The 23,075-nt window shown below is 38.5% G+C and overlaps 1 protein-coding gene across 2 annotated transcripts in view; it reads left to right on the top strand.

Moving 5' to 3' along the window:
- Positions 1-254: 254 nt before the first annotated feature.
- The window catches only part of LOC127410965 (dihydrolipoyllysine-residue succinyltransferase component of 2-oxoglutarate dehydrogenase complex, mitochondrial-like), a 46,266-nt gene continuing 23,445 nt past the window's right edge, over positions 255-23,075 (top strand). Inside the window, exons 1-10 of one of the 2 annotated variants that reach the window (XM_051646257.1) lie at positions 255-383; positions 7,214-7,247; positions 7,435-7,474; positions 7,868-7,929; positions 8,410-8,484; positions 8,576-8,631; positions 14,118-14,226; positions 16,097-16,258; positions 18,276-18,355; positions 19,097-19,194. In XM_051646257.1, the coding sequence (XP_051502217.1) occupies positions 321-383; positions 7,214-7,247; positions 7,435-7,474; positions 7,868-7,929; positions 8,410-8,484; positions 8,576-8,631; positions 14,118-14,226; positions 16,097-16,258; positions 18,276-18,355; positions 19,097-19,194 (779 nt within the window). In that variant the 5' untranslated portion in view covers positions 255-320. The remainder of the gene's footprint in view (positions 384-7,213; positions 7,248-7,434; positions 7,475-7,867; positions 7,930-8,409; positions 8,485-8,575; positions 8,632-14,117; positions 14,227-16,096; positions 16,259-18,275; positions 18,356-19,096; positions 19,195-23,075) is intronic. The other variant, XM_051646258.1, reaches the window with a different exon arrangement.

The following is a 23,075-nucleotide window of genomic DNA, read 5'->3' as shown; positions in this document are numbered from 1 at the left end:
ACATAAATCTCCTGTGACGCACACGCTGATGGACACTGTTAGTAGACAAATTAAATAAACGTGAGTGTGAATAATGTTCAACGAGACTTTGTTGAAGAAACACCCTATTATGTTTTCTGAACAATGTGCATAGGCTTAGATTCATTTGATACTAAAAATTCACCACAAAAGTGACAATTGATTTGCTGCATGGTACAATCCATTGGCGCCTCTCTTTCTGACTCATTATGGTCCGCCCCGCGCAGTTTCCGGTGTGCAGCAGCAGCGCTTCCGCTTGTGCTGTGAGAGCTGCAGTTGTGCGAGCGGTGCTCACCGAAGACATGTTCACTCACTCCCGCTGTCTCACCCGCAGCCTCGGCCGCTCCATCACCGCCCTGCGACAGGTATGTGTGTGCTTAACGTGTCTGTGTCCCGCTGAATGACGGAATAAACATAATAATGCCGTTAATGATGATTAGAGCGGTAGGCCGCGCGCAGGCCCAAGGGCAGCAGGACACACACACACACACACACGCACACGCGCACACACGCACACGCACACACACGTGTTGGGTGGTTTTCATGTTTTATGAGGACTCTCCATAGACATACTGGTTTTTATACTGTACAAACTTTATATTCTATCCCCTAACCCTCACAGAAAACTTTCTGCATTTTTACATTTTCAATAAAACAGTTTAGTATGATTTATAAGCTGTTTTCCTTATGGGGACCGACTGATTGTCCACACAACGTCAAAAATTTCGGGTTTTACTATCCTTGTGGGGACATTTAGTACCCACAACGTAGGAAATACCTGGACACACACACTGTACTCAGTGCTACTGCACATTACACACATTCACATGAGCTGTACAGGAGTTATATCATTTGTTCTTCGTGAACAGACTTTAAATAAACACTAGAGATCTGTGAGGTCATGTGACATGTGTCAATCAAGCTGTCACCTCTATATAATAACACTGCACGTGCTGAGGGCTTTTTCAGTCTGTATTTTGACGAAACAGGCCAGGTTAGTCGACGTTAACGACAACGTCGACAATAACAAAATTGCTGACAAAAATTTACATTGTCGAATAGTCGTTTAATCCTCAAATGTAGATCCTCAAATACTTGATAATTACCGACCTATATCCAATTTACCATTTCTTTAAAATTTTTTTAGAAAGGATAGTTGCTTCTCAGGTTCACACATCTTCAAGCTAATATCCTTTATGAACAGTTCCAATCAGGTTTCCGCCCACATCATAGCACTGAATCTGCTTTGGTCAAAATCACTAATGATCTGTTTATTTCAGCTGATGCAGGACTTCTGTCTATACTCATTCTTCTTGATTTAAGCGCAGCTTTTGACACTATCTCACACAATATTCTATTAGAGATATTATCCATTGGTATTACAGGCACTTCTCTCGCTTGGTTTAAATCTTATCTCTCTGGTCGCACTTTGTTCACAGTGCTCTCCAGTTTCTACTGGTGTTCCACAGGGATCAGTCTTAGGCCCTTTATTATTTGTATTTATTTTTTGGATTTTTTTCCCCTTTTTCACCCAATTTGGAATGCCCAATTCCCAGTGCATTTTTTAAGTCATCGTGGTCACGTAGTGATTCGCCTCAGTCCGGGTGGCGGAGGATGAATCCCAGTTGCCTCCGCATCTGAGACCATCAACCCGTACATCTTATCACGTGGCTTGTTGAGCGGGTTACCACGGAGATATAGCGTGTGTGGAGGCTTCACACCATCCACTGTGGCATCCACGCCCAACTCACCACATGCCCCACCGAGAACGAACGAACCGGGGCAATTTGGTTGCTTAGGAGGCCTGGCTGGAGTCACTCAGCACGCCCTGGGATTCAAACTAGCGAACTCCAGGGGTGATAGCCAGCGTCTTTTACCACTGAGCTACCAAGGCCCCCGAGGCCCTTTATTATTTATAATCTATCTTCTACCTCTCGGTTATATTTTTAGGAAATTTGGAATCCACTTTCACTGCTATGCAGATGACACCCAGCTCTATATGTCCACCTAGCCAAATTCTTCTCTTCCACCATTTTCCCTTCATAACTGTTTACTTGAAATACAATCATGGTTTTCTTGTCATTTCCTCAAACTCAATAGTAATAAAACTGAGGTACTTCTTGTAGGTACTAAGCAAAATCTTGTCAATTCAAAAAGTTTTGCTCTGACCATTGACAATTCCACTGTCCTTCCCTGTTTGAAAGTTAAGAGTCTGGTTAGCACTCTTTCTTTTGAAGCACATGTAAATAATATTACCCGGAGTGCTTACTTCCACTTGCACACCATAAATTGTCTTCGTCCATCTCTTTCAACTCACAGCACTGTCACTCTCGTACATGCTCTGAACATGCCCCGTTTGGATTATTGCAATTCCCTTCTATTTGGTTTACCACAAAAACGTCAGTATTAATTACAGCTGGTACAAAACTCAGCTGCACAGATTATTTCACAAACTTCTAACTCTGTTCATATAACTCCTATTCTTCAGCATCTTCACTGGCTTCCTGTTAAATTTCGTATCGAATACAATATTCTGTTACTGACTTTTAAGGCTCTTCATAACTTAGCACCTTCCTATCTTCTAGATCTTCTTCATATATTCTCCTACCCGTACTCTTAGATCCTGCTCCTCTCTCTGTCTCTCTTGTGATACCTTCAGTTCGTCTGACTTCTATGGGGTCCAGATCCTTTCGCAGTGCTGCTCCACGACTCTGGAACTCTTTATCACCAGATATCTGTAATTGATTTTTCCACTTTCAGGTCTCTCCTCAAAACCCACCTTTTTAAATTGTCTTACTACAAATAACCTTTATTTATGAATGTATTCATTTTTATGATTATGCATATTTTTATTTGTGATTTTAGATTTGTATCTTTTATGTTCTTATTGTAAACTTGATTATGTAAAGTGTCCTTGAGAGTCTTGAAAGGCGCTTATAAATAAAATGTATTATTATTAATCTAATTTAACGTAACATGAGATCAAATTCAACTCTAATGATGCCACACGAAAGCAGCACTGCAGCTGACGCCTGACTGATGAGAGGATGAAAACTGCTCACTGTCCAGATGCACTCTAAACTTTCCAAACAGCTTCAGGTGATGTAGATCACAAAGTATGAGGGAATTATAAAGCAAAAATACCAAATAAGTAAATACAGAAGCACTCTCATTGTGGAATAAGTGGAGATGGAGCTGCCGCTCTGCTGAAGCAAAACTTGTGTGTCAAGCGTCTTTAAAGGAAACACCCTGGCGTTACATCTTTAGTGCAGTTATATTGAATGTGTTATAGCTTTATTAAAGTTCAAATAATACGGAAGCAGATCATGTAAATAATTACAAACTCTGAAACTGGCATTTCTCTGTGCAGTCAGCGCCTCTTCTATGAGTTGTGCGAATGTCCCGATCTAAGGGGGAGAGATTGAAACTACACCCCGCTGATGCACACTCTGTCACAGGGACACACATCCCTCGAGCGTGCACGCTTAATGCAGCTAGATTATAACGTGATGACTTGTGACTTATTGAATCATAATATATGTGTCACTGTGCATTTCTTATCTTGAAGAAAATTGTCAATATGCAGCTTTATTAATAAGAGAGAGTTTTTTTGAGAGTTAGATGGATTGAAGTGAACAGAAAGGTGAGGGAGGGTAGTCTTCACCCCATTATACACTGCAACAAAATATGTTTTTGTTTTGGCTTGTTTTCTAATATAAATATCTAAAACTCCTTTAAAACAACATACATTTACTTTAGCAGCTATACTGCAGAAGAAAAAAATGTTATTTGAGAATGTTGCAATTAAAATGTTTTATTGATTCATAAATACACAACAAAGAAAAACCCAATACATATACAACGAATCAACATTTCATATTCAACCACCACTAATATCCCTCCCCATTCACCAACCCCACCCTGACCCCCAGCGATCACCCCTGTAGTCCCACATAATAACACACACACACAAAAATCAAACAGAAAACAAAAAAGAGAATATAATAAACATACATAAACTAAACTACACTCTCCACATCCCCTCCCCGAGAGTCCCCCAAAAATGCTAAATAATTGCCCCATTTCATAACAAATAAGTCCCAAAACCCCAGCCTTCTACTTGCCACCTCCTTGAAAGCTGCCAACCTCCCCATTTCCACACACCACTCTGAAAATGAGGGCGCTCCATCCGACTTCCATCCCCTTAAAATAACTTGCCTGCCAATCATGAGACTGGTCAGAACCCAATTTTTTATTTTATTATACCCCAAATTTATGACTGCCCCATCATCCAAATTACAGAGTCTGGGACAAATTAAAATTTGAGTGCTCAAAACATCACATACAATAGAACTGAGATCTGGGAATCTAAGTGTTGAACCAAATTTGCAAAACATCTCAACACTCCACTCTCATATAAGTCACCGAGTGTATTAACCTCCCTCACAATCTATTCTTACCAGCAGAAAGGGGACTTAATACATAATTTAGGGTTCAGCCATATGCTTGAGGCAACATTTACATAAATGTCTGAATTAAACACTCTGGACACTTTTGTCCATGCCGAGAGCAAATGTGAGATAATGGGGTGTAACTTCTCCAATTAGTTTGATAGGCTTTGAAATGGCGAAATAGGGGCAAGAACTTCCTGTTCAATACCAAACCAGGGTGGGGCTCTCTCAGGAGGAAGCGACCAATGAGCCAAATGTCTGAGACCGAATGCATAATAATAAAACAAAATCTTGGGTAGGCCTAGCCCAACTTTGTCAGTCGGTCTATGTAACTTATTAAAACGCAATTTGGGACGTTTCCTTCAATAAATAACATTATCATTTAAAAACTGTATTTTGTGTTTACTCAGATTGCCTTTGTTTTATGTTAGATTTTGTTTTGAATTTTTGAGAGAATTTAGTATGAGATACACAAAAACAGAAGAAATCAGGATGGGGGCAAATACTTCTTCACAGCACTGTACACTCAGTACGAACTTTATTAGGAACACCTGTATACCTACTTATTCATGCGATTATCTAATCAGCCAATCGTGTGGCAGCAGTGCATAAAATCATGCAGATATGGATCAAAATGTTCACATCAACCATCAGAATGGGGAACAAATTTAGATCTCAGTGATTTCGACCGTGGCATGATTGTTGGTGCCAGACGGGCTGGTTTGAGTATTAAGTATTATTGATCGCATGAATAAGTACAACATACAAATGGAGGCTAAAGAGTAAACTTGTTCAAGAACCATGTCTTGGGCTGTATTGAATTATGACACAAATGACAATTCACCTGTAGTCCAAGTTTCGTGGTATGTTATTTGCATATACATCCTGAGATAGTCTGAACAGCGTTCACATAAACAACACTATTCTTACAAACTGCTCCCAGATGACTGACAGATAAAAAAGTGAGAATTCACCATTCCGCCTCTTCCGTGAGACACGATAGAGTATGGTAGCATTTCTTTCGTCTGCTGTTCAAAATATAATCAGTTGTTTTTCCTCAAGCACACATCTTTGTGTCTAGCTGCATTTCTTGTCGACAGTGGTAGGTAAATGTGTGAAATTACCCGCCACTGAGCATGAATACCCCTGCTGTTAGATTAGAAATTTTGCAGGGGTGTGACATGTAGTGTACGGCATCCAACAGTTTATAAGACTTTTTACAACTAAATTATTTATTAAAGCAGTGTCAGACATAATCTGCAGAATGACTTGTGACAAATACTCTCTCCACAACATCTCAAATAAACTTTTGGATTATGCATAATAACAGGAACATTGGTCACAGCAGAGGATTTTGACGTCCGACTAATAAGTAGGTGTACAGTACCTAAGTATCGGCCATCCTGCTCTCTAAACATTGGTATCAGCATCAGCCTTTAAAAAACCCACATCGGTTGAGCAGTAGTTAAGATATCTTTTATCTACTTCTGGAGTTATTGGCACCAGAGTCCTGCACATGGGCGGGTACCCGATGGGTGAACCGCTAATGTCTGATGTAACGGGTGAAAAAAAAAAAACCTGTGGGTGCAGGTCAAAAATCAATAGGCATGGGCGGACTGCGGGTCAAATAGCCAAAGCTATTTTTTTAAAATGTCAAATAATGTTCATTGTTTATTTTATTTACACCTTCTATGCATTTCAAATTTATTAAGTCACATCTGTCTGTGATTAGGCCTAGGGTCTACATGACGCATACAAAAGCCGCGCTGCGCTGGAGCGCTCCATAAACTCTCTGATATCAAATTCGGTGGTGCATCGTGAATCTTTACGAGAGAACTAGAACACGTGAAAAGAAAACTCTCCAGTGTGTTTTAATTTATGGAGACCTCTAAGCGTCTGTTTAGCCTATGGTGCGATTCATGCACATTTGTTCTAAATAGCCTGTGTGAGCAGATTGTCCACATGATGTAGACAAAAGTTTTGTATTGTTTACACTACAGATGCACTTTCTCATCTTTGTTCTGTTAATTGACACCACAACGTTAGGCTGCGCATCTATTTTTCTTAAATGTTCCAACTTAGAGTACCTAATGTTAGTTTGATTGCTTGTGTGTTTTGTGAGTGTGACAAGGTTCTTAACTCTCTTGACAAGGAGGAAGCGGGTGCCGGTTAAACAATCCATGTAAGTTTTTATTTCGCACACTATTTTACTGTAATGCACATACTAATGGCTTTTCAGCACAGGCACACACACACAGCCAACTTCGTTTGTCGCTCTCTCTCCCCTCTTGGTCTGGACCGCCCCTTTTTTATCCCTCTCTGCTCTCACTGCAAAACACAAACAGCTGTTAGAGATAACACCCACAGGTGTGACTCCTTACCGCTCTGATCTCCCGATCTCGCTCTCCATTCACAAATCGGCGCTCGACCACTCCCCCACCTTCACAGTGAGCAAATAAAAGCTTTTATCTACCAGATGTAGTAGATTTATTTTAATGGGGGTGCGGTTGGGATCGCAGTCTTTATTTTAAACGGGTTGGGTACGAAATTAAATTAGTGCTGCTGTCAGATAACGGTTAGGATGTTCTGTTAATTACTGCGGGGCGGGTGCGGGTTAACAAAACCGGATCTGTGCAGGACTCTGATTGGCACTCCAACTGTGAAAAAACACTAAAAACTAGGAAGTGCTTTTTTTATTTTTTTTTAATCCTGCATCCTGACTAATTGATGTCCTATTCTTTCAGGGTAACAGTGGTCTTGCAAGAGGGGCTACATCAGGTGAGTTGTGCCTCTGTTGGGTCTTACGGTTACTGTAACTGAATTTTTGGGATATTGCCTCTGCAATGTAAGACACAGAAGGAGTGTTATATAGGTTCATACGTTGATATAAGTTTTAACAAAGTCTTTTATCTCTTGAAAGCAAACAAACATGATTTGATGTTCCTCTGTGTAATTTTTTCTCCAGGTATTTCAGCTAGTCAATGTATCACCTTCAAGAACAGTCCGTAAGTATCAACAAAATCAGAAAGAAAAAACCCCACTATTGATCCCAGAGGAGGAATGTAGCTGTCAAAGCACTTCCTAAGTCTTAAGATCTGTGCCAAAACCTTGTGTGCTCCTTACGTTCTGACCTGTTTTGGAATGTGCTACATAAACAGTTCATTTCAAGAGTTTGACATCAGCATGTTGCTAAGCTAACGCCACAATACTCTAATGCACATAAAAATACTCTGTACACACAATTATGAAAAAGTAATCAATTTTCATCAACTTTTTATATATGCTTTTCATGCATTTGATCACTAATTTCTGGAACAGAGCAATGGTGTTACCCACAGACACACAGATTTTATTGGATTGGATTGTGATGATATTTAATATTTGTTTTTGATTTTCAGGAGATGTGAGACCCAGTCAAGTGTCTATCAAATCAGATACTTCAACACAACTGCAGCTCGTAGTATGTATCAGCCTGTGCACTTTATCTTCACAGAAATGTGTTTAAGACAAGATTGACAAAATCCAGAATAGGCATTGCTGCACACTTAGTTGAAGGTGTGAGCACTGGTTCTAGTGAACTAAAAAAAACACACATTTAAGTTAAGCATGCTTAAGAGTGCGATACATTTTTTATTGTTATTTCTTAGATTATTATTTTTTATTTACTACTGCTGCTACAATTTTGATATCATATCATATTTTAGTGATTTAGTATAATTGTGTATTTTTATTACCATACATATTCATACCATACAAACTCTTGTCTTTGTAATCAAAATGTAATCTAATAACTTGCTCCACCTCTGAAAGAGTGCAGGCTATTAGAAAATATGACCCAATAGTCAAACAGCTGTTTAGGCTTTAGCATCTTTAATCATTCTCATCTTAAAGTAACAAAGGTAACGGTGATCATCTTGACAATCTTCTGATGTAATTTCAGGGAATGAAGTTATCACAGTTAACACACCGGCATTTGCAGAGTCTGTCACAGAGGGAGACGTGAGGTGGGAGAAAGGTAAGATGCTGCTTCTGTGTTTTATCAGCTGAGCTTTAAAGATGTCAGTCCTGTTTGTACCATGTTCACCCTGTTTCACCTCTCTGTCCAGCTGTTGGAGACACTGTCTCTGAAGATGAGGTTGTGTGTGAAATTGAGACTGATAAGGTAAGAGCAGAACACAACTGTTTGAACTCTGTGTTTGTTCTAGGAAGTTGTATAGATGTTGTTAGTGTCAGCATGATACCACAATTTCAGAAGTCACTAACAATAGCAGTGAAATTCATGATTGTTGATACCAATTTTAATACCACTGCAAAAAGCAATTGTGATGCAATTAAACACTCTTTTATTTAAAAAGTTAAATAATAGTTAGCAACCCTCTATGGACATGTTTGAGAAAGAATCGCCATTGTCTAGTAAATTTTCGTTTTTACCTGCCAGACGTTTGACAACATATACACATAATGCAACTGAAAACTAAAGAGATATTAAGAAAACCAAGAAGGGGACATCATCATATGTGATATATACAGTCCTGTGAAAGTATTTCAGCCTGATTTCTTCTATTTTTGTGTATTTTTCCTATTAAATATTTACGAGATATAACATAAAACAAAGGCAACCTGAATAAACACAAAATACAGTTTTCAAATATATATATATATATATATATATATATATATATATATATATATATATATATATATAAAATATTTATTGAAGCAAAATAGTTCTCCAACACCTATATCAGCCATGTGAAAAACTAACTGCCTCCTCAAACTTAATAGCTGGTTGTGTCACCTTTAGCAGCAACAGCTGCAACCAAACACTTCTGATAACTGGAGATCAGTCTTTCACAACGCTGTGGGGGAATGTTATCCCACTCTTCTTTGCAGAACTGCTTTAGTTCAGCCACATTGGAGGGTTTGAGCATGAACTGACCGTTAAGGTTCTGCCACAGCATCTCAATTGGGTTCAAGTCAGGACTTTGACTAGGCCACTCCAAAACTTTAATTTTACTCCTATGCTTTGGATCATTGTCTTGCTGCATAGTTGCGCTTGAGCTTCAATTTACGGACTGATTACCAGACATTCTCCTTTAGGATTTTCTGGTAGAGAGCAGAATTCATGTTTCCCTCAATTATTGCAGGTCACCCTGAAGCAGCAAAGCATCCCCACACCATCACACTACAATCACCATGCTTGACTGTAGGTATGATGCTCTTTTTGTGGTATTCCGTGTTTGATTTACGCCAGATGTAACGGGACCCCTGTCTTCCAAACAGTTCCACTTTCAACTCAGCAGTCCACAGAACATTCTCCCAAAAGGTTTGAGGATCATCAAGGTTTGTTTTGGCAAAATTCAGATGAGTCTTAATGTTTTTCAGGGTTAGGAGTGGTTTTCGCCTCACCACTCTTCCATGGATGGCATTTTTGGCCAGTGTCTTTCTGATAGTGGAGTCATGAACAGTGACCTTTATTGATGCGAGAGAGGCCTGCAGTTCCTTGGATACTGTCCTTGGCTTTTTTGTGACTTCCTGGATGAGTCGTCGCTGTGCTCTTGGAGGAATTTTGGAAGATAGGCCACTTTTGGGAAGGTTCACTACTGTGCCATGTTTTCTCCATTTGGAGATAATGGCTCTCACTGTGGTTCTTTGGAGTCCCAGAGTCTTATAAATAGCTTTGTAACCCTTCCCAGACTGATGTATTTCAATCACTTTTTTCCTCATCATTTCTGGAATTTATTTCAACCTTGGCATAGTGTTCTACTGGGTGAGATCATTTAGCCAACTTCATGCTGCTGAAAAGTTGTATTTAGTTGTTGATTTGATTGAACAGGTCTGGCAGTAATCAGGCCTGGGTGTGTCTAGTCCAGATGAACCCCATTATGAATGCAGTTTCATAGATTTGGGGATTTAGTAACTACCTTTTCACACAGGCCCAGTTGGTATTGGATAACATTTTTACTTCAATACATAACATTATCATTTAAAAACTGTATTTTGTGTTTCCTCAGATTGCCTTTGTTTTATGTTAGATTTTGTTTGAATTTCTGAGACAATTTAGTATGAGATACACAAAAACAGAAGAAATCAGGATGGGGCAAGTACTTTTTCACAGCACTATATATATATATATATATATATACATACATACACTATATTGCCAAAAGTATTCGCTCATCTGCCTTTAGATGCATATGAATTTAAGTGACATCCCATTCTTAATCCATAGGGTTTAATATGACGTCGGCCCACCCTTTGCAGCTATAACAGCTTCAACTCTTCTGGGAAGGCTTTCCACAAGGTTTAGGAGTGTGTTTATGGGAATTTTTGACCATTCTTCCAGAAGCGCATTTGTGAGGTCAGACACTGATGTTGGACGAGAAGGCCTGGCTCGCAGTCTTCACTCTAATTCATTCCAAAGGTGCTCTATCTGGTTGAGGTCAGGACTCTGTGCAGGCCAGTCAAGTTCTTCCACACCAAACTCGCTCATCCATGTCTTTATGGACCTTGCTTTGTGCACTGGTGCACAGTCATGTTGGAACAGGAAGGGGCCATCCCCAAACTGTTCCCACAAAGTTGGGAGCATGGAATTGTCCAAAATCTCTTGGTATGCTGAAGCATTCAGAGTTCCTTTCACTGGAACTAAGGGGCCAAGCCCAGCTCCTGAAAAACAACCCCACACCATAATCCCCCTCCACCAAACTTCACAGTTGGCACAATGCAGTCAGACAAGTACCGTTCTCCTGGCAACCGCCAAACCCAGACTCGTCCATCAGATTGCCAGATGGAGAAGCGTGATTCGTCACTCCAGAGAACGCGTCTCCACTGCTCTAGAGTCCAGTGGCGGCGTGCTTTACACCACTGCATCCGACGCTTTGCATTGCACTTGGTGATGTATGGCTTGCATGCAGCTGCTCGGCCATGGAAACCCATTCCATGAAGCTCTCTACGCACTGTTCTTGAGCTAATCTGAAGGCCACATGAACTTTGGAGTTCTGTAGCGATTGACTCTGCAGAAAGTTGGCAACCTCTGCGCACTATGCGCCTCAGCATCCGCTGACCCTGCTCTGTCATTTGTTGTCATTTCCAATCGCTTCCACTTTGTTATAATACCACTGACAGCTGACTGTGGAATATTTAGTAGCGAGGAAATTTCACGACTGGACTTGTTGCACAGGTGGCATCCTATCACAGTACCACGCTGGAATTCACTGAGCTCCTGAGAGCGGCCCATTCTTTCACAAATGTTTGTAGAAGTAACCTGCATGCCTAGGTGCTTCATTTTATACACCTGTGGCCATGGAAGTGATTGGAACACCTGAATTCAATTATTTGGATGGGTGAGCGAATACTTTTGGCAATATAGTGTGTGTGTGTGTGTGTGTGTGTGTGTGTGTGTGTGTGTGTGTGTGTGTGTGTGTGTGTGTGTATATATATATATATATATATATATATATATATATACAGGTGCATCTCAATAAATTAGAATGTCGTGGAAAAGTTCATTTATTTCAGTAATTCAACTCAAATTGTGAAACTCGTGTATTAAATAAATTCAATGCACACAGACTGAAGTAGTTTAAGTCTTTGATTCTTTTAATTGTGATGATTTTGGCTCACATTTAACAAAAACCCACCAATTCACTATCTCAAAAAATTAGAATATGGTGACATGCCAATCAGCTAATCAACTCAGAACACTTGCAAAGGTTTCCTGAGCCTTCAAAATGGTCTCTCAGTTTGGTTCACTAGGCTACACAATCATGGGGAAGACTGCTGATCTGACAGTTGTCCAGAAGACAATCACTGACACCCTTCACAAGGAGGGTAAGCCACAAACATTCATTGCCAAAGAAGCTGGTTGTTCACAGAGTGCTGTATCCAAGCATGTTAACAGAAAGTTGAGTGGAAGGAAAAAGTGTGGAAGAAAAAGATGCACAACCAACCGAGAGAACCGCAGCCTTATGATTGTCAAGCAAAATCGATTCAAGAATTTGGGTGAACTCCACAAGGAATGGACTGAGGCTGGGGTCAAGGCATCAAGAGCCACCACACACAGGCACTACAGTTGTCGTATTCCTCTTGTTAAGCCACTCCTGAACCACAGACAACGTCAGAGGTGTCTTACCTGGGCTAAGGAGAAGAAGAACTGGACTGTTGCCCAGTGGTCCAAAGTCCTCTTTTCAGATGAGAGCAAGTTTTGTATTTCATTTGGAAACCAAGGTCCTGGAGTCTGGAGGAAGGGTGGAGAAGCTCATAGCCCAAGTTGCTTGAAGTCCAGTGTTAAGTTTCCACAGTCTGTGATGATTTAAGGTGCAATGTCATCTGCTGGTGTTGGTCCATTGTGTTTTTTGAAAACCAAAGTCACTGCACCCGTTTACCAAGAAATGTTGGAGCACTTCATGCTTCCTTCTGCTGACCAGCTTTTTAAAGATGCTGATTTCATTTTCCAGCAGGATTTGGCACCTGCCCACACTGCCAAAAGCACCAAAAGTTGGTTAAATGACCATGGTGTTGGTGTGCTTGACTGGCCAGCAAATTCACCAGACCTGAACCCCATAGAGAATCTATGGGGTATTGTCAAGAGGAAAATGAGAAACAAGAGACCAAAAAATGCAGATGAGCTGAAGGCCACTGTCAAAGAAACCTGGGCTTCCATACCACCTCAGCAGTGCCACAAACTGATCACCTCCATGCCATGCCGAATTGAGGCAGTAATTAAAGCAAAAGGAGCCCCTACCAAGTATTGAGTACATATACAGTAAATGAACATACTTTCTAGAAGGCCAACAATTCACTAAAAATGTTTTTTTTATTGGTCTTATGATGTATTCTAATTTTTTGAGATAGTGAATTGGTGGGTTTTTGTTAAATGTGAGCCAAAATCGTCACAATTAAAAGAACCAAAGACTTGCATTTGAATTTATTTAATACACAAGTTTCACAATTTGAGTTGAATTACTGAAATAAATGAACTTTTCCACGACATTCTAATTTATTGAGATGCACCTGTATATAATCATAAAAAAAATATAATATTAGGGGTGGGCAATATACATAGACATAATCAACCAGTAGAAATTTTGGATTATCGTCTCTGGCAGTAGGGCAGTCAGCACATCATGAAAATACAGTGTTTATGAGTGGAGATGCTGACAACTAGCTTAAAAATCATCTGTCTGACACATGAGTACATAGACCAACAATTAAAAATAGTGAATACAGAAGTAGGCCAATAATAGGCTTCTGTTCATTGATATGGAATTAAAACATACACTATTTTGACTTGAAAAGCCACTCTTTGTACAGTATATAAGGTATTTGAATTATCACCTCTGAGACCAGATTCCCTGTGTGCGCATTCAAGTGTCTGTGTTCACACTGCTGTCCTCCACCCATTCAGCCAAACAAATTGTATTTCACGTAAGGCTGACATTTATAATAGGTATCTCAATATAAAAAAATGATTGGTTTAGAGGCCCCTGGGCAACGGCCCAATCGGCCCGGCGGTTAATCCGTCCCTGGTTACAAAGGTGGTAAGACCTGGAGTTTACAAACAATTTTATGCCATCTGATCCATGTAGTAGGGAGTTCTGGGTGTATTCTGTACACTGTACAGTGATGAGTTTGTCGTTCATCATGCAGACGTCGGTGCAGGTGCCCTCCCCCGCTGCAGGAGTGATCGAGGAGCTGCTGGTACCTGATGGTGGGAAAGTGGAAGGAGGAACTCCTCTGTTCAAACTCAAGAAAGGAGGTCAGTCATACAATCTGTGCACCACTAGATTTGAACATTTATTTTTGCTAATATCTGTGTTATGTATTCTACCATTTTATTTTGCCATGTTAAAGGAATATAAAATATATCTTAATATCTATGGTCTAAGCTCTACGTGTTACGGATGTACTTTAGAAGCGGTATGTTTACATGTGCAGTTATAATCGAGCTACAGTAGGTTTTGCCATATGCAAGATTAGAGCTGGGTGAAATGGCTACAAAAATTATATATCAATATTTTTCAGCCTATTGATGATAGTTGATATCTTGATAATTATGGTTTTGCTCTGAAATTGCTCAAAAGTTGTTGTTTTTTTTTTTTTTTTTTTTTTTACAAGATCAGAGCGACCATTATTTTATCCAAACAGCTATTGTGGCCAAGTAGACTCACTATTTTAAAGGCATTGAATACAAATCTATTTAAAAATAATGAAGGCATGTTTCCCCTCAGTTTTTCACTAAATGAACACAAGGGATAATGAGATTTAATCATTTTCATTGATATGCACTTTTATTTTATATACAAAGATACATGGTAGCTTATTAAAAAGCATTATTTTCCTTTATATATTTTTACAAAAAATACAATTGTGAATGAACAAGGTGTGGAAAAGCTATTATTTTACACAAAAAATACCCTTATTTTTTGGAACCCTGTTATTTTAGTGTATAGTACTAAAATATTACTGTGGGACCCAGTCACGTTTATTATTATAATTTAAAACAATTGTTTTTTTTGATAATTAAATTTGGTTTATATACAAGGAATATATTTCTGTTCTATTTACTTCACTTGGAGCTTTTATTTTGACACTGAAAGTTCAACGTCAGTGTGAGAAAATGTTCCGCATCTGGCGAAACGCTGTAATCTCCTACTTTGTTATACTGTGCCACGTTTGTAGATGTGTATAATAACTTGTAGGGGTTAGTAATGTTTGGTTTTGTGCAAATGCTTTAACATGCAATGCTTTTCTTTGACAATGCATGTAAACTTCACCTGTTTATTCTGAAGCACACACAGAATGTTTATTTGTTTTTAATCACAACCTTTTGCAGTTTAATATTCACATATGACCATATCACCATTTTGATGTTATTTTGATTAATTATGCAGCCCTGATGGATCGTGAAATTAGTCTACTGATGCACTTTATAAAACATAATGGCCAAATAAAAAGACCACTAAAAAACTATTTGTTTGTTTTTACAAACTGAGAGACAAGTCAAAAGAATTGATAGCATGTCACAGCTGCTGTACATAGAGCAAGTTGTATTGAACTCGGAAAACTTTTTTAATGCTTAAAGCAATAGTTCGGCAAAAAAAATAAATTCTGTCATTTACTCACCCTTTACAGTATGTTGTTCTAACCCTGTATTACTCTCTTTCATAAGCACAAAAGGAGACAACTGTGCTGGTCGCTCTGTTCCATGCAGTTTCAAAAATGGAGACTAAAGCATTTAAGCTTCAAAAAGGATGCAAAAGCACCATTTAAGTGTAATAAAAGTAGTCCATACAACTTGTGCCCTCTATTCTAATTCTTCTGAAACCATTGGATAGCTTTATGTAAGAAACAGTCTGAAACTTTAAGTCATTATTTACTGAAAATCCTGACATCTGCCTTAGTAATTAATAACAATTTTAATTTGAACTGTTCCTTTACAGATTATTTTCAAATGAGTGTATTTTACATCTTCATAATAACCATCAAGTCAAAAATCAAGTAGTCTGTCTTGTCTTTCCACCTCAGTAAGTGGTCATTATTATAAATAAGTGATTGTTTACACAACACACACACACACACACACACACAGCTGCAGTGGTAAACACTGACTTCATTTAATTGTCCAGCGGGAGCTGCTAAGACAGCGACAGCACCTCCTCCTGCAGTTGAGTCTCCTGCAGCGGCCGCGACGCTGCCTCCTCCTCCTGCTGCTGCCACTGCAGGCCCCATCCCCACCTCAATGCCCCCAGTGCCCCCTGTGCCAGGACAACCCATCCAGTCCAAACTAGGTCAGTCACTGTTATGAAGGCACTGAGCTTGAAGAATTTTACAATTTAGCATTTAAAGCTGAAGTGTGCCATTTCAGCACACCGAACACAGTTGCAAAACACACACACAGTTATCAGTCAGCTTTGTGAATTCCTCCCCCGTCTGCTGTTGATCGAACAAGCTGACAGTCCCGCCCAAACTCATGACATTGGTTGAGTCAGTGTTGTTGTGTCGGGCTGGATGGGTCGCTCAAAACAGAAAGGAATTTTTATAGCGCCAGGGTGTGTCTACGCAGTGTTTATAGTTTTTAACAAAATTAACCTACGAATGGCTTATTTATAGTTGTCTCTGCATATTAAGCTGGGATAAGAGAAAGTATTTTAACACTGAAAAAGTTACGCACTTCAGTGTTAAAGCTGTTTTACATGGTACGCAGTAACCTCAAGTTCCCCTTTTGTTTTGAGTGGGTGAGAGGCGGCAGAACAGAAATAGCACATTTTATTGAAAAATGATTTGCCATTTTATTTTGTTAATTTTGTTAGTTTTATTTGCTTTTCACTTGTTTCCATCGCAGAATACAAATTACAGTAATGGCTTCATTCAGAGACGATAGGTCCGTCCCAAACCACACACTTCTCCACTGTTCCTCGACATTTTTTAGTGCGAGTAGTATGTTAACATTGAAAATGCAACAAAAAGAAGTGTGCTATGAGTATTTGGATGCACCTCTTCAACTGAAATAACGGAGTGTGGAATGTTGGACACTTAAAGGAATATTCCTGGTTCAATACAAGTTAAGCTCAATCAACAGCATTTGTTGCATAATTATGAATACCACAAAAAATTGACTCGTCACTCCTTTTCTTACAGTGGTTCCAGTGAGACACTTACAATGGAAGTCATTGGGGCCAATCTAAACATTAAAATACTCACTGTTTAAAAAGTATAGCCACAAGATGTAAACAGCATGTGTGTTAACATGATTTTACTGTGATACAATCACTTACTGACCTTTTCTGTGTGAAGTTATAGCCAATTTTACAACTTCACTGCCATGATGATGTAATGCCAAAAAGCCCCAAAGAATCAACAGAAGTCTCTTATACAATTACAAGCTTCACATTTCTGCTTTTAAACCCTCCAAAAATTGACCCCATTTACTTCCATTGTATGTGTCTCACTGTGACCTCAATTTTTAATTTTTCTTTTTTTTTTTTTTTTTAAGAAAAGGAGGGCTGATTTGAAATACATTTTTGTGATAATCAACATTATGGCACAAATGCTGTCATTGAGCTTAAAGTAATAGTTCATCCAGAAATGAAAATTCTCTCATCATTTACTCACCCTCATGTCATCCCAGATGTGTATAACTTTCTTTGATCTGCTGAACACAAATGAAGATTTTTAGAAGAATATTTCAGCTCTGTAGGTTCATACAATGCAAGTGAGTGGGTGCCAAAATTTTGAAGCTAAAAAAAAAATCACAGTCAGCATAAAAGTAATCCATATGACTCCAGTGGTTAAATCCATGTGTTCAGAAGCTATATGATAGATGTGGGTGAGAAACAGATCAATCTCAGTCAATCTCCACTTTCACATTCTTTTTCTTTTGTTTTTGGTGATTCTCATTCTTTGTGCATATCACCCCTTACTGGGCAGGGAGGAAAATTTATAGTAAAAAAGGATTTAAATATTGATCTGTTTCTCACTCACACCTATCACATCGCTTCTGAACACATGGATTTAACCACTGGAGTCTTTTGGATTACTTTTATATTTCCTTTATGTGATTTTTTTTTTTTGTTTGTTTGTTTTGCGCTTCAACATTTTTGTTACAAAAATTCTGATGCATTACATTGTGAAAGTTTCTGTAGTGGGTTTTCTCTCCGCTTATGAGGTAAATTCAGGTGGTAAATCTAGCACCAATACTTTTAAGTGTTAATGAATATTTTGTGTCAGATGTTTGTCACTGAGGGACTGTAGTTGAAGGATGGGTCAGAACCATCATAAATCTGTTCTCTTCTGTATTTGTTGTAGTTTCAGCCATTAAACCCAGTGTAGCTCCTGCAGCAGCGGCTGTAGACACTGGAGCCAAACCGGCCCGATCAGAACACAGGGTAAGACATCACTTGCTCAATGAATAACACATATTTCAAGTGCTTAAATCAGAGAACTGAAAATATTTGATCACAGGGAAGCATGGCAAATATAAAATGCTTCCTCTGGCCCAGTTTTATTTACCAGTTTGCTACAAGGCAACAAGAAATAAATTCAAAATTGACCCGTTTTACTTTAATACACGTTCCAGGTCTTGTTGGGTACGATTCATTATTGCACATTATTCCAAATAAAAATGTTTGTCTTAGTAATCTTTTATCAAAATGTAATAACGTGTGTATCCCGCTTCTGAAATGGCTTTTCTTTTCGGCTGACGTCACACAAGCACTCTTATTTTTCAACTGAATGTCATATAGTGACACTTACACCATCCAATCACCTACTAATTAATAAAATAAAGTCTCGCCCAAATTAGTTTTTTCATATTAAATATTCTGTTTCACTTGGAAATGTCACATTTAAGAAGAAAAATGTGTTGTAGATGATGGTTCATTTTGACTTTAAATAGGCTTACACATAAAATGAGAAACCAAATGAAACCTGAATACACTTGCACTGTCACGATCATGCATAATATTGGATAAATGATTTGCAACAAATGTTGATCACAATTGCTAGTATTTGTTGGTTGTCAGTATGAAATTGCAACTTGAGATTTTACATAATATATTACATGCAGACTAGTTTTAACTATTGGTCATCATCGCCATAGCTTTGTTTCACTTGGTTTATTGTTGCAGGTGAAGATGAACCGCATGAGGCTGAGAATCGCTCAGAGACTGAAGGAAGCTCAGAGCACCTGCGCCATGTTGACAACCTTCAATGAAGTGGACATGAGGTGTGTTCCTTTAATAACGAACCACTCAACATTACAACAATATAATTTCAATAATCAAACTAGAATCCTTTTTTTTTTTTATTTGTTTAATACACTACCAGTCAAAAATGTGCCAAAACTAACACAAATGGAAGTATTTTTTAGAATACTTGAAGTAGTCCGCACTAGTGTTCTCACAATAGCAAAATTTCAGTAGGCTGCAAAGAAACCAGTGAAATTTTATGGTTCTTGTGTTTCTGTTTAATGTCTCAAGTATGCATTGCTTAAATGTTTTTAAGTAGAGTCCTCCTGAGACTTTATTTTGAGTTTTTAAGGATGTCTTAAAAATGATACACAAATGTTTCAATTAAATACGGTTGCTAAGATACAGCCTCGGATGCTTTTTTGGTGACTTACTATCAAATTTGTTCGTGTGCTATTCGAGAACCGTTTCATCTATTGAAAAGCTTTTAATATCTTTTTGTCGTAAGTGTCCCTAGATGATACATGACAAATTGAACTTGCGGTATAGGAGGAGTTCGAAAAAGTAGGTTTTCAATTCAAAATGGTGGACAGGAAGTATGGCCGACCATGTCAAATTTGGTATCCATGTACTCAGCATGACCCAAGGAATCTAAGGAGAGCAGTCACATGTTCTAAGCATTTTTACATATTTTGTTATAACTTTGGACCACAAAGTGGCCCTTACCCCAAACCCTCAAGGAATATTGCCGATGATGCATACAAAGTTTTGTAATGTTATGCCAATGCATTTCTAAAGTACAGCATTTTACGAAAAAAATAAATAAATTGGCTGATGCCCAATATGGCGGAAATATGAAAAGGAGATATCATTCGACTATGTATGCCCCAAAGAATCCAAAGAGACCAGTCTCATGATTTTAGGACAAACTATTCAGATGTTGTTAGCAAAAATAGGCATTTTTCATATACTTTGACCACTAGGTGGTGCTGTGTCAAAACAGTGCAGGTACTCAAGTCATGATGGCTACAAAGTTTCATTACAATACGGCAAATTGTTGCGAAGATACAGCCTCGCGTCCATTTTGAGTTCGTTGAAGTGTTATTTGAGAACAGTTGGGTTTATCAAAAAGATTTTGATAACTTGTTGTCCCCTGTGTGCCTAGATGATACACTACAAATTTTGTGCAAATCAGACGCACTGCCAGTAGATTTTAGTTTTTTTTTTAGTTTTTTTCCCCCAAAATTCTAAATGGCTGAAAATCTAAATTGAAACCATGGTATGCATGAGCCAAGGAATCATAGGAAATAATAATTTTGATTCTAGGTCTTATGGTTCAAAGTTATGAGTAGAAACAAGTGTAATTTTGAACAGTTGGTGGCGCTAAAGGGATTGAGTTAGAGACCCCAAATTTAGGTCATTTATAGTTCATGGTGTCCTCTATTATTGTGCCAAATTTCACAGCTTTCCTACAAAGGGTTCTATGGGCGGCCAAAATAAGAATAATAAAAAGAAAACTAGCAAACATTATAGGTGCCTCCACAACTTTGTTGCTTGGCCCTTAATTACTTCTCAACATACCACTGCATTTCAGCATTTATTCAGTACAACAAAACTCTTGCTTCTGATATATTGCTTAATTTTTATTATTACTACTACTACTATGGTGAATATTAAATTTCACTATTCAGTTGTAATATATTTCTGTCACATTTAAATTTCAGGTGTCTAGCTTTTATTTTGACGTGTGTTTTTGATGGAAGCGTCACACCTGTTATGCACGCAGTTTGCTACATGTCCCAGTGTGATCATTAAAGCATAAATGCTGTGATTTAATTACTTTATATAAATATACAGGATGGTCTACATGTGCTTGCTTGATTCTCAATGTCTGTGGAGTTTCCAGTGTATGAGCGGTCGGCTACACACATTCACTTTAAAGCACACAGCTCATGCAGACTGAGATTGCAGCCTTTCACAATTGACATGATTTTAATTTGATTAATTGTGCATAAATTGTGTCAATATGTCAAATTTTGTGAGCATTTGGAAGCAGTTGTGTTTCATTCAGACAGTGTGCGGGTATTGAATTGAGTCGGTGCCCGGTACTGCAGAAACACTGGTATTGTGACAATTTTTTTATTTGAGTATTGACTTGGTACTGAAGTACCGGTACTTTTGACATCCCTAGTCTGTATAGAGCTAGATTAATGACAAAAAGATTTCAGGGATGTGATTCTTTTGGAATAATCCAGAATTCCTAAAAATGTGACACGCATGAATTGTGTAAATCTGTTATAAAAAATAAAGGGGGGGAGTTAATATTTCATTGGGGTTTTGTGTTATCAACAATGTCCTGTCTGGTGCATTCTTGATAAGCATTTTTTTTACCCAAAAAAGTGTCATTCAACTTCCCTCAGAACAACTTCACTCACAAACTTCACAGCTGCTTCTGCGTCACGCACACACATTGTTGAGAGCGAGATGGAGGCTCCTGATTTTTGCCGTCAGGACTTCAAGACAGGTTTATTTTAATTAATCAAGAGAAATAAAATGGTAGGATATAAAACAGGTTTGACCGTTGCCACAGTTGCTGACACGTTAAAAATTGCTAGCTGCAATTCCAGCGTTACTGACGTGATATTTGCATTGAAGTTGTGAAATGTATCTTAACGTATATCGAAGTGCAGTGAAGACATTTAAAAATGTTCAGTCTAGACAAATTTTGTTCCCCTCTTACGGATGTAATTAATATGGACATGAGTTTTTGGGAGACCACTCTCTGTAAAAATTTTATTTAAATGCACAATGCAGAAATAATACTAGCCACACAATGAAGAGGGGTCGGTACTCCTAAGAACACGTAATATTACATTTTTATTCATTGGCATTTTCACATTAATGTGGAAAAATCAGCGTGACAGTTGTAAAAGCAGCACAGGAACAGTACATGTTGAGGGAAATCTCTCTAAATTCTGCAAACGTTGACCTCTGAGACATTGATATATGACATCCGTAGCAACATGGAGTGAATCAAAATAGAAATTGCGATGTAGCCTTGCATGCCATATCCACGTTTAACAGCCTGTGTTGACCGCTTCAGTCAGCACTGCATGAGCTAGTGGCACCATGTAGCGGCTGTGTGCGGGAAAACACTGAGATAACAGCATCATTATGAGATGTTTGGGTGGTTTTCTGCTGATCAGCAATAGCTATGTGTTTGTCAAGAATTATTGTTAATACTTTATAATAAGGTTTTATTTGTTAATACATTAAAGTATCATGAATAACAATTAACAGTATTTTATGGCATTTATTAATCTTTAACGTTGGTTAAATAACATTTTTCATTGGTAGTTCGTGTTAGTTCCTAGTGCATTAACTAATGTTAACATATACAACATTTTGTCTTAAAGAGCCCATATTATGCTCATTTACAGGTTCATAATTTTCTTTTGGGGGTCTACTAGTTTAGGTTTACATGCTTTAATGTTCAAAAACACATTATTTTTTCTCATACTGTACATTGCTGCAGCACCTCTTTTCACCCTCTGTCTGAAACGCTCTGTTGTAGCTCCTGTCTCTTTAAAGCCCCCCTTTCCGAAAAGTCTGCTCTGATTGGTCAGCTGGCCCAGTCTGTTGTGATTGGTCAACCGCTTAGAGAGTGTGTCGGAAATGTAACAGCCAAGTTTCTGTTCCCGAGTCTTCCTGAGCAGCGCATTCCTGAGGCGGGCATTATGCAAATGTGTTACATAGTGACGTAACTATGTCACAAAAGTAATGGCTGGACTGCAAACCAGGCGTTTCAGGCAGTGTTTTCTGTAGGAGAGAGTAACTCCCTTTGGCGAGGACTTTATGCTTTGTAACTTTGCAGATCTTTTACATACACAAACAGCTATATTACACACCAAAGGAAAGG

The sequence above is a fragment of the Myxocyprinus asiaticus genome, chromosome 20 (assembly GCF_019703515.2).
Source record: "Myxocyprinus asiaticus isolate MX2 ecotype Aquarium Trade chromosome 20, UBuf_Myxa_2, whole genome shotgun sequence".
NCBI classification, from domain to species: Eukaryota; Metazoa; Chordata; class Actinopteri; order Cypriniformes; family Catostomidae; genus Myxocyprinus; species Myxocyprinus asiaticus.
Note: the sequence above shows the minus strand (reverse complement) of the source record. Positions and strands in the feature narration are given on the sequence as shown.